Source organism: Hippocampus guttulatus, chromosome 9 (assembly GCF_054856545.1).
Source record: "Hippocampus guttulatus isolate MCC_2025c chromosome 9, RoL_Hgut_1.0, whole genome shotgun sequence".
Classification (NCBI taxonomy): Eukaryota; Metazoa; Chordata; class Actinopteri; order Syngnathiformes; family Syngnathidae; genus Hippocampus; species Hippocampus guttulatus.
This window is the reverse complement of record NC_141269.1, coordinates 9,269,277-9,281,718: the sequence shown is the minus strand read 5'-3', so window position 1 is coordinate 9,281,718 and position 12,442 is coordinate 9,269,277. Positions and strand designations below refer to the sequence as shown.

Sequence of the window (12,442 nt, the reverse complement as noted above, 5' to 3'; positions counted from 1 at the left end):
TGGATTATAACTGTATTATGAATCTAAAACCAATAAAACACTTACCTGCTATAACTAGTTACCAGTTAACTACTAGTAGCTACCCAATAGATATCAGACTAGTGGTTAATTTTATCACTTGTTGTATAAGGTGTTGCTAAAAAAGCAAAGAAAGTATTCCATGATATCATGACAACATGCAGTTGACTTGACTAACATTACTGATACTGTATTTAAATACTGTACTTACCGTAAAAGCAACAAACCTCCCGCGATCAACCCGTTTCCGCATACGCCCACACACACACACACACATTCACATGCAGGCCATGATTGGCAACAGCCATAATAGCCCCTAACATGAACAAAATAGAAAAATAAAATAGACCCAGTTGTTTGTGAAAAGGAAATCTGAGTAGAGACCTGAGGCGCAGGCATGGGACGCACTTTTGCAGCGTGTTAAGTGCAGAAAATAGCGTACGTATGAGTAGCATTTTAAAATGTTTCTCCTGGCGCTCCAGACTCCCATCAGAGAATTGTACATGAAACAAATTTTGAATGACAATAAGAATAATTAAAAAAAAAAAAGATATATAGCAACAACTCTGATCGTAAGCTGCGGTTGCAGACTGCTGACCGCTAACAACGTCCGGTGATGCAGATCATGCACCACCGTAGGTTAAAGGTGACCTGCTTTTTTAAAATGTGATTTTATTTTTGAAATACTTATTTTTGTGAAAGTCTCTTTTTTTTCCCCCCATTTCCCCATACATTCCTTGCGACCACCTTGGGACCACTGATCGTGATCGACGTTTTGGCCGCTCCTAATCTAGAAAAAGTCCAATTTCCTTCACCTGAAGAAAGGGCCCCTGAAACTTAGACATTTTTAAAAATACGGTGTTTGTGGAAACATGCACATATTCTAATCTCCCTTGCAGGTGAACGGTATCCCACTCATTGGAGAGACACACAAAGAGGTGGTCAACATCCTCAAGGAGCTGCCCATGTGTGTTTACCTGGTGTGTTCTCGCATTGTCCCCCCTGCCATTCCCGACAGCGATGAGGAAGAAGAGGACGATGGCCAACTCACCCTGAAAGAGCTGCTGGCTGAGTTCAATGACAAGGTGAATGCAGGAATGGGCAGATATGTGTTTAGAGGCAGATGAGAATGGAAGGGATGCTTTTTATTCTTTTTTCCTCCAGCTGAATAAAAGCTTCTTTTTTTTTTCTTTTTCTTCTCCCAGTTGGACCAGGGCTGCGTTATTCCCTGTCCTACGGCCGAGGACATCACAAAGCGTGGTGTGCCCCCGATGTCACCTCCTCTGGCCATGTGGGAGAGAGAGGCACAGGTGGTAGAGCTGGAGAAAGGGGAGTCAGGATTGGGCTTCAGCATCCTGGACTATCAGGTAATAGACAAGGCCCTTAGCCTTTCTAAAAATAGACCAGACAGGAATAAGCTGCAGTCTCACAACATTAGCGTCACCTTAGTGAAGAAAATGGAGAAGGCAATCTAGCAGAGCTTGTGTATGTGAAAGCCCAGAAGAGAGTTCATCTGATAAAATTGGGTAGAACCTTTCTTAGGGGGGAAAAAAATAAAAACAAACTTCGACCGCAGTTGCACGGGACTAAAAAAACTGTTTGAAAGAATTTTAAAATATAATGATCAAAACAACCCAACCCAAGTTAGCTATTCCCACACTGCTCCCACAGATAACACAATTAAAAATAAATAGAAACGGGGACAAGCTTTTATTATGTATATGTTTGTGTAAGGAACATCAGAGATAAATTGTTGGTCTCCTTTTTTCAATAAAACAGATTTTTCAAGTCGCCTGTCAAGCTCTTTCATGTGCCTCATCCATATGCTTGTCTTGCAGGATCCGGAGGATGCCACTAAAACAGTGCTGGTAATCCGTTCCTTGGTGCCGGGCGGTGTCGCCGACCGAGATGGCCACCTGCTCCCTGGAGATCGCCTCATGTTTGTTAATGAGACTGACTTGGAAGGCTCCAGTCTGGATTACGCCGTGCATGTGCTGAAGTCCACTGGTTACGGCCCTGTCCACATTGGTGTTGCCAAGCCGCTGCCGGTATGTCAGCAAAACAGGTTGTGCAGTTCATGTACTGGATGTTTCGAAAGATTTCAGGCTAGATGGAAACAATGCCTCAAGATCACCGTCTAAAACATTGTTCAACACGCCAAGACTAAGTGACACTGAGGCGGTTTTTAATTCTGTCGTTCTGAAAATACAGTAGTGATTTACAATAGCCTTGTCTCAGTAAATTGCCTGAAGCTTTGTCCACTTGAAAGTACAGTATGCGCCTGACTTGAAAGAGAAAGTATCCCAAAAGTGACAGATGGCCTGTCACTTTATTTGGTACTTCGGTAAAACTGTTAAATTTATGAAGTTGAAAAAAAAAAAAGTACATTTTCATTGGCAGAGAAGCATTCATTAAATGCAAGGTTACTATTGTGTTTGCTGAGTTTTTTTATCGATGCTGTCATACTCACAGGTGTCATGATGTGACCTCGCCCTTTTGATGTCGCAAAATATAAACGAAAGATTTCAAACAGCTGTGCCTAGTAGGTGTAATAATAACAAGTTAGCTAAAAAGTGTACATACGTGGCATCAACTTATTCCGGTGTATCCAACAGTGATAAATATTGTCGTTAGAATACACCGAGATATTTTATTCCCCAAAATAAGTTAATTACTGAGTGTGGTTAAGAACAGTTCTCTTTTGTTGTCGACTGTGGCCTAGTAACAAGGTCCACGGGGTTCAGTTACAGCCCATCTAAATATTTAATGCCCCTCCAAGGTGAACACAACGCTCAAACACCCTCGAAACGGAGAGGCAAGAGGAGCAGGAGTGACGGGTGTCGAGTGTACCTTCTCTAGCTCGCTTGCCTCTTGCGTTTATAATTTTGACACTTTTCAGCTTGGCGATACATGGATATTCTTATAATAGGCTGTTACATTTCAAATTGCTCTTCGTGTGATGTCAGTTGGAACTTTGCGGCGGCTTGACGCCCATCTTGGAGAGAAGCACCAGGGAATCCTGCGATGACAGCGAGAGCCACAGTCAGGTCACGCTGCTAGCTGAGGAAGCTGAGGCCAACGCTTGCAATCTGGCGGATAACAACGTCCACCCGTATTACAACAACTCGGTAAGCTCTATGCACAGCATTCAAACGAACCAATGTGGCTCTGACAGCTGTTTTCCTTTGATGCTGTCATGTGTTTTGCCAATGCTTCTTCCTCATTTTCTACTGTCAAGGTCGCCAACCTTTTTGGAACCGAGAGCTACTTCTTGTGTACTGATTAGCCAGCAGTTGGAGACACACTTTTGATACACACATTTGAAACATGTAAACATTTTCTCAGTTTACCTTTGATTACATTGTTAAACGGTACAGAGAATGGGTGGATGGATGGATATTTATCGACTGAAAACGTTATTTCTCACTGATTTAACAAGGTATGAAACATACACATATCATCATGCAACACTTAATTTCTGAGAGCATATTCACTGTCAAATGATCACTTCTACAACATTCCTAGAAAATCACAATGTCCCATCACTGCGCAGCTAATTTTAAAACAGGACAGCAGGCAAATATACAGCACATAACGTTTTTGGGCTTTTTTTTGTTCAATTTTACGTACTGTATTTTCCGCACTAAAAGGCGCGTCTAAAGCATTCAATTTTCTCAAAAACCGACAGTGCGCCTTATCATCCGATGCACCTGATATATGTATCAATATTCAGAGTTATTTATTAATTTATTTATTTGGACGAGGTATTTTAAATTTTCTGTTTAGCGCTTTTTAACAGCTGCAGTGGTTCTTAAAGCTCTGCATAAATGAAGCTGTATTGTATTGTATTCCATTTAGCCTAGCTCCATCTAGTGGATGCAGCTGCAGCCACTATTGTAGCTTTTCTTCTATGCGCCTTATAATGTGATGCGCCCGATATATGAAAACAGTTTTAAAATAGGCCATACGTTGAAGGTGTGCCTTACACTCCGAAGCGCCTTATAGTGCGGAAAATACAGTAATTCAAACCGATGAAAATTTCCTATGCTATTGAAATACATAAATCTTCTGAATGACCCGGAAGAATTTCTCAGAGTGCTGGTGAACACTTCACATCATATACCTATTCATCAAACAGCAATGATATGGCGCACTCTGAAATCTGAAAGAATTGTCCGAGGGGGATACATTTCACAATGGTATTGCCTTTTGTAGCTCGCAATATTGTAAAAATTGCACTGCGTCAGTGTGACAAGCAGCAAGGAGTGCTCAGGCGTGTCTAAAAGTAGATCACCATGACCGTTCTCTCAAGTGTTTTGTATAGGAAGCTTACAGCCGGCTGTCTCTATATCACTGCGTCAGGTGCGGAGAAAGTGCTCCATGTCAAAGACGCGTTTCTCTCTTGTGGCAGCCTTTTGTGCTGGACTTTGCTTAATTGCCTGCAATTGTGCAGGCGCTGTAAGTGTATGCCTGGCGCACGCTGTTGGCACCCGGTGCGGCACAAGAACATGATCTACCCTAGTCTCGCACGTATAGTTGCACTCGCTGAGGTTTCTCATCAAAGATGTTGCAAAGGTAGCGTCTGAACTTCGGTGCTGCCTGTGAAGGTTCAAAGAACTTCTCCTCACTGAACCTTTCTCTTTATGAAAGCATCCACCGGGACCAGAGAAGTCTACCTTTGTTGGTGCGCTCCATCCTAGAAGCAATCCCGAGGCCTTCAGCCTGCAAAGTTATTACCCTTTAAATTATTTTTTGTCATGCCGCGCCTCCTGTGCTTCCCAGGATGCCGTTGGAGTCAAAATCTTGAAGCGAACACGTTTCTCTACAGGAGCGGCTGTATTCCTGCGCATTTTTTCTGTGCTATTGTTTCTCATGAGACCTTCCTATTTGCCGAGCAGGCACTATATTCAATAAACCGCCGGCTGGGTTATTAATGGCAATGACAAAATCCTCAGATATCTTGTGCAAGCCCTCTGTAGTTTGGATTGCTCAAGCAAAGAGGATTTTTCAGTGTTGAACCTTTTATTTGGCAATCATTAAAATATAGTGGAACCGCCAAGGTTGAAGAATATATTCTCCACAAATCTACTCAAAATCCAATTAGAATAAATGTTTTGACAGTTATGAATGGAAACCAAATTAAGCCGCTCTCACGTCAAAACATGGTCAGCACAAGATCTTTATTTCATTGTAAGTAGAATTGGAACATTCGAGACTCCAAAGATGTCTTGTAAATTTGACTCATCACAGAGACGAGCATTGTCATGGAATTTTTCATCTTAAAAGCTGTTCATACATCTCACATAACTTCATGCAGAGAGATAGCCGCATATCTTTACACAGTCAGTACAATTAAGTTTCATTTCATTTCGTTATCTCAAGTAACTAAATTAATGTTATTACATTACACATCACCAACAAAGCCTAGCGAAAAACAGAATCGGCTACTTTAATAGTTTTTTTTTTTAATGATCACCAAGTTGCTATAGATCAGATTTGACACACGCACATAGGCACATTGTCGCTGTCACAGTGCTGAGAATATTCACACAATTATCACTCTGCTTTAAAGATTGCAGAAAATGTTGTTTCATGGCCAGAACAAGAGCTAAAATGATTTTAAAAGCTAGCTACCTGAATGGTATCACTGTTTACACCCTTTCAGGAAATCCAGCCGCATCTCCGTTTTGGTGTCGAAGAAGACGACGACATGCAGCCCGTCCCTCCTCTGCCCCCACGCACCAGCTTCGAAAAGACAATCACAGTTGTCCGGGGCAACCGTAGCCTTGGTATGTCCTCCGTCTTACTCATGGTGATGGTGTCTTGGTGTGTGTACATTGCAGGAATGGCCATAATGGCGATAATAGGCAGTGGTGATGATGACCGCCCTGAAGAGGAATGGTGAAATTTTGTGGTTCTTATACTCGAAAGTATATCACTACGGTGTGTTTGCGCGCGTGTGTGTGTGCGTGTGTGCATTATTTATTAGATCCGATTATGAAGAAATGTAAACCAAAGATGGGAAATGTTGGATGTTGACCTAAAAGGACATATATTTTTATGACGGTCCATTTTTCACGAACAAGCTCACTATATGTATTTTTTGCTCAGGAAACTGAAACTGACATTAAGTGTCATTGCTATCAATCAGTTTTGGAGCAGTCTTTAAATAAATAATAGCCCTTCGAATGCCCCACTTTTGTCGCAGAAAAAAAAAACCCAACAAAACTAATACGCCCACGTCTCTTTCTGTACATGTCAGTGACAAATTGGACATTTAATTCACTCTGTAGCCAGTGTAGACAAAGGCATGCATATACTCTAAAGTTGCATTGTTTGCTCATATTTTTACATCTCATCTGCACAAAGTTATGTCATGTTGTCTGATGCTGCTTGTAGCCGGTGAAGGTGCACTCTGAACGGACACGATCAGCGCAGTGTCTCGTTACCTTTGTTCTTTATTTGCTGCAGGTATCGATTTGAACAAAAAAAGCCGACTCAAATGTATCCATCCTCGCTATTTTCACTTGTTATTGTCAAAAAATAATAATAATAACTTCTAGATGTTCAAATATCGGCAAAAAAAAAAAAAACCTGCATGGCTTTCTTCAACGGAACACGGAAATCGGCAGACTGTCTTACTTTTCAGACATTTTGAACATTCAGGAGCTTTGAATTGTTGTTCTCAAATAATTTTAACCACTTCAAATTGGTTGTTATGGTGAAAAAAAAAATATAATAATAATAATAATAAGTGCGCATAAACCCACATACTACTATGGCTCAAAGATCTTGTTCTCTGCCTCCGACACCAGTCTCACGGATGCCTCAAAGCCTCAATCCGCTTCCATCCGCCATTTTTACGACTCAATAAAGAAACGACTGTAGGTTCACTTTATAACGTACATCTTTGGGCATGATTATTGATCTTTATTGAGAGATGATAAGTCTGTTAGTTTTCCCCAAAACTGGATTTGTTTACTGCATGATGATGGGATGAGATGGAATGATGATGATGTCGGATAGTACGCGACACACTTACACAGTATAATATATTCATCTTATTCATTTCTCGTGGTCTCTCTCAATATATCAAATTATTTTAGATGAGTTTGTCATATTTTAAAGTGTATTTAAATACCTTGAAAAAAATAAGTGCCATAAATGCTGGAAAAAGATACCTCGGGAGTATTTCATGAGTGTATTTCTACAGTATATCACAGCCCACCAAATGAATGGTGCCACATATTACGTGAGAAAACAATGTTTTAATCCTTGATTATACTCATGTATCGCAGCAATATACTTGATAGTTCAAATAATCGTTGATGAGACAATTCATATAAATAGTAAACACTCTTTTCTTTCAATATTATTGACATACTAGAGCTATCGAGTCCTGAGTTGCACTGTGCAATTCTATGGTCAGCATCACATTTTCTGGTACTTCTTTTTGGTGGCGTCACAAAAAGATATAAAATCCAAAGAAAAAGCTAAATCTTGCCTCGTGTCATGCACGAATGATTTTCTTGTAAGAAATTATTTCCGTGAAAATTAATAACTGTCTGGACGTTCAATATGAGATGTTCTGCTGTACCTGTACACTGTTAAAAAACAAGAGAAAACAATTTTCAATACAATTTCAAGTTGGGCAATTCAACTAAATATTTTCAGTGTTTGCCGTTGTGAATATTGGCGTTCTCGCATTTCACACCAAAGAAATAAGAGTTTAAAGAACAGTTGTCCCTTGTATTGCTTCCTCAACTTAAAGATATACAGTAAATAAAAACAATTCAGCAAACTGTTTTGGAGTTAACAACTTGCTTGCCATGTTGTGCTAACTCACACTGTTGCCATAAATATCAGTCAAACTATTTTATATACCATAATTATTTTAGCCCAAAACATAGTTGTGTTTGTTACAGTGTATGCATGTTTTCAGTGGTTAGCGAAATGCATTTATTGTATCATTATAGAAAACGTTACAGTGAATGTTAACTATCTATTCTTATCAAGTGAGTGAGGTGTAAGATTTCAGAATGGTGGTTAATAACACAGTACCTTTTTGGTATATGTTGTTATAAGGTGCCATTTACAGTAAAACCACTTAATTAGCGAGAACGATTTTTCAATTTTCCGAGATCAGACATACAATACAAATATTTTTTAATATATGACATGGTGGTTTTGAACAAATGGTTAGTTTTGATGGGTTTAAATTAACTTCATCTTGCTCATTAAGTTTATGTTGTAGTCGGTCTTGGGTAGCGTAAACCTACTAGCACTTTTATAAGTCTAATCACCTCACAGGCAGTTAAATTGTAACAGCAGTATTATTTTTGGCAGTAAAACCATCTGTGTTTGTGTTTCAACTCATTGGGATTTTGAGATCTTCATCACTGTCATTCACGAGTCATGTCTTTGAAATCTGTCTTCTCTTCTGTCCTGTCGACTTCACGAGCTTTTCATTGTATTCCCATGCACTATGATTGTATTGTAATTTGAATGCAAAATAATAAAATATCTATTTGACCAAAAAGTAAGCAGTCATTTCTTTGACCAGCTTCAAATTATGTACGACCATAGTGTGGCGGATGTGTCTTTCATGAGACAGTGATGTGTGTGCGCGCGTGATTTAACCCAACCCTGTAATCAGCCTAGCACACCGAAGGATAAAGCCGCAGTCGAGTGTTTGCGCAAACTCGAATGTGTTACCCCTCTGGTCACCTCTGACCTATGACCCCCGTGGGTGTGTGCGTGGGTGTTCTTGATTCAGTCGCGAGTGCCAGGGGTGATGCTGTGTGAATGTCAAGCATGTGTGGCTAGCCGTGTTTGTGTGCTAATCTGCCTAGTGTCTGTCTTGATTATGCCGCTGTCAGGTGTCTGTTTGGACAACTGTCTGTCTGTTTGGCATGTGTTCAAAGACGCTTAGAAAACTCTCCTCTCACCTATGTGTGTGTGTGTGTGTGTGTGTGCGCGCGCGCACACACATGCGCGTTGGCAGGGATGTCGGTGAGTGCTATCAAGGATGGCTCAGGCATGCTGGTGCGCAGTGTGACCCCTGGGGGCTCTGTCAGTCAAGATGGCAGACTCGAGGTTGGTGACGCAATCTTGGCGATCAACGGCGAATCTACGTCCAACCTGACCAACGCCATGGCCCGGTCAATGCTGCGGAGACACTCTGTCATTGGTCCGGAGCTCAGGTGAGGCATGCATCACTTTCTCCCAGTGTTCCAAGAAAAAATGTATTTCATATTCACACACAAACATGAGATACACTTTTGCTCCCGGGTCACTTAGTGTTCACACTGACATTTGGAACATCGGCCAAAAGTCCAGTCAATAGCATGTAAGTCGCAAAAAGCGGATTTGTCAATCGGATTTTTGTCTTTACTCGGTTGTCCAAGCTAAACAAAGAAGTCATTTTATTGATGCAGCACTTTTCACAAAGAGGAATCACAGAGTGGTTAATATAGTTAAAATATGAAACATATGTATAAAAATCTACCGGGATTCTTCAGTCTGCTTAAATGAGTGACAATGGGATGTGTGTTTTAAGATGTTTCAAAAATGAGCAGCTCTTCGCTCAAAAGTAAATGTCCTCCACGATTCGCAACGAAGGTCCAAATTTGAGACATATTTTGGAGGTAGAAAAATTAGGAAAAGGTTGCAGTTTTCATATGTCCCTCAAAAAGGATGATCGAATATGACCCCAAGGTTCAGATTCAGACTCTCCCGTTGCCACCATGCACTTCCCTTGACTCACAGGGACTTTCTGGCAATGCTCAATTTTTACGGCGATTGTAAGAAAGAAGGGGGAGGTAACTTCCTCATTTAGTGCTCTAGTTCAATCCATTCACCAGTGCTCACAATAAAATGACCTCATACATATTGGTCCATTAAGGAGGTTTGATTGCAGGAGTTTTAACAAGGTGGCGATAATAAACCGTTAACGGGGTCTTCCTGCATCATCGCAGACTTTATGTGGAGTTCTCGCAAACAATTGTAAAATTATACAATAACACAATATCATAAAACAATCCTATCATAAAATGTTATTTTTAGTGTTAGTTCGCAAACATAAAATTGTCTATAATAACGTGCAGCTAAATGAGGCACTTGAATATGACGTGACTTGATTTGGCCAGTAGGTATTAAACCTGAAAATTAGCTTTGAAATAGAAATGACCTCGGAGTGATCTCGCTATTAATATTTACTGCAAGAAAAACACAGATTGATTTTCAGAACTCAGTTTGCAAGGAATATTCATTGTGGGCCCCAAGTTTCCAAACATATGATTGGTATGTTGCCTATTGTATCTGAAACATAAAAATATACATTTGACATTTTTCTACGCATGCTCCACCCTTTGCAAATATCCTCATGGGATGTAGTGACCCCTCCTCCATCACCACAACCGCAATAAGTAGAATCTGTGATCTAGAAATCCTGGATTTAAATACATTCTGTACGGAAGGGAACCCCACACTCTGCATTTTGTCCATAAGCAAGGTTGCGGCGGTAGTTAGCTTCCCACGGTATGTCATAATGAAGTCCTTTGCACAATTTTGTGGAGAAAAATTGGTCGTTATAATGAAATGTATGTTATAAAGGTCTTGTAATCAAAATTGGCAAATGGAAAATGAATTACGTGAAATCGGGATTTTAAAATGTGAACCTTATGGGGGTGAAAACACTGAAACTGCAATCATAGTTTGCCGCGGCATCACAGCTGGATTGAATGAACTCAGACAATAACATTTTAAGTAGTTCCTAAAGGCGTATTTGCTACATTTGTATTTGCACTCTCAGTTGTTGTGGGTATGAGTGAAGATGTCCCTCATCCCCATTGCACGGTGGCCATACAAAATATCAACTCACTCATTCCTTTCAACTGCTCTCATTCATGCTTGCTTGTACACACACATGCAGCCTTTTAATGGCCTAACCTCCCAAAACACTTTTTTCCTGCTATTGGGCAGGGGGTGGGGGGATCTGTGAATAATTCATCTCTCATCTCACCTTGAACACCGCTCTTCGGAATAAAGGAATGTTTTAAACAGCGACTCATAGATGCGCATGAAAGCTTAGCGCGCGCGCACACACACACACACACACACACACACACACACACACACACACACACACACACACACACACACACACAGGCTCACACTGCCTCCTCCTGACAACACGGCAGACAAACTTAGCAGGGAGTGGAGGCAGATGAGCCTTCAAGTAAGACAGACGTGCAAGGGTGAGGGCTTGTCATTATAAAAAGTGCTTCTGCTGAGACAAGCCAGGCTGTCCACATGGCTCAGTCACAACAGTTCAGTAACCACATATTCAATCTGCTATCATGAGTGGAAGGAGGAAATTGGCCCGTTCGGCCGATTCAAACTGCGTGTTCGCTGGCAGAAGAGTGGAAAGCGGGAGGGAGCGTTTAATGTCTCCTTGACACTTGAGTTGAATAAACATGATGCAAGTTAAGCGTTGGAAAACATTTTGAAATTGGAAAGTGGATCACAAGTTAATCAGCTAGCATACAGTATATTGTTTCACACTACACAATATCTTTCAGCGTTCTATTAAGCAAACACAGCATAAGGTACACCAGCACAATTTAGCGAGAGCCAGTAGACCACCGCTATCAAAAAGTCAGGTTTGAACTGAAAGCAAAAAATAAAAAATAAACAACGTAATCAATACTGCAAGCGCCATCTGCTCTGACAAAATTACGAGGCAATAGATGACTTTTACGTCATAGACTGAATGTCCGCAAACATCCGGCCCAGACTGCATTTTTGTTCTATTCCCATTCGTGTCTAAAAGTAGAGATGTTTTGCGCTTGTGTTCCCACGTAACTTGTCCATTATTGTACTGTGCGTTTCTGTTTGTAACGATTGTGTGTTTTTCATCTCATCCTCCATCCCTCTAGTATAAATTATGTGCCGGCACACCGGGTGGATGAGCACCGTACCCGACTGCGTTTGCCCCCACTGGCATCCATCCTAGAAGACCCACCTTGCTCCCCCACACCGCCAGAACAATTGTCGGCCAGGTCCCCTGTCCAGTGTAAAACCGCGGGGCCTGGTGTGACCGCAGGCAAAACCAGGTTCCCATTAGAAGACACAGCCATCGTCCCTAGTGTGAAATCAGATGCCGACTCGAGGTAATGTAAGCGCCACAGCTCCCAGCCTATTATTCATGCTCACCTAATCCCGACCTGGTGCAAGATAAACCTGTCCGGGCTTTATGACTTTATTGGACCGCAAGGCTGCTGTTCTATCACATATTGATATGTTTGCTGCAGAGAGGCTATGAAATGTGCAGCTATACATTATGGGGAATGTAAATCCTTTAATGTGTTCACCTTAGGAATTTATGAGTGTAACGCATCACACATCTTCACTTTCCCAGCAG

At 41.1% G+C, this 12,442-nt stretch overlaps 1 protein-coding gene across 6 annotated transcripts in view; it reads left to right on the top strand.

The window, feature by feature from the left end:
* LOC147200219 (multiple PDZ domain protein) overlaps nt 1-12,442 on the top strand; it is a 40,919-nt gene that overhangs the window by 12,020 nt on the left and 16,457 nt on the right. For 5 of the 6 annotated variants that reach the window (XR_015101824.1, XR_015101823.1, XM_086119954.1 and 2 more), the window contains exons 15-21: nt 918-1,103; nt 1,224-1,385; nt 1,857-2,066; nt 2,985-3,146; nt 5,684-5,807; nt 9,023-9,221; nt 11,958-12,191. Coding sequence is in view for 4 of the 6 variants with exons in the window: in XM_086119954.1 (XP_085976080.1) it covers nt 918-1,103; nt 1,224-1,385; nt 1,857-2,066; nt 2,985-3,146; nt 5,684-5,807; nt 9,023-9,221; nt 11,958-12,191 (1,277 nt within the window). In the remaining 2 variants the exon portion in view is untranslated. The remainder of the gene's footprint in view (nt 1-917; nt 1,104-1,223; nt 1,386-1,856; nt 2,067-2,984; nt 3,147-5,683; nt 5,808-9,022; nt 9,222-11,957; nt 12,192-12,442) is intronic. The other variant, XM_086119955.1, reaches the window with a different exon arrangement.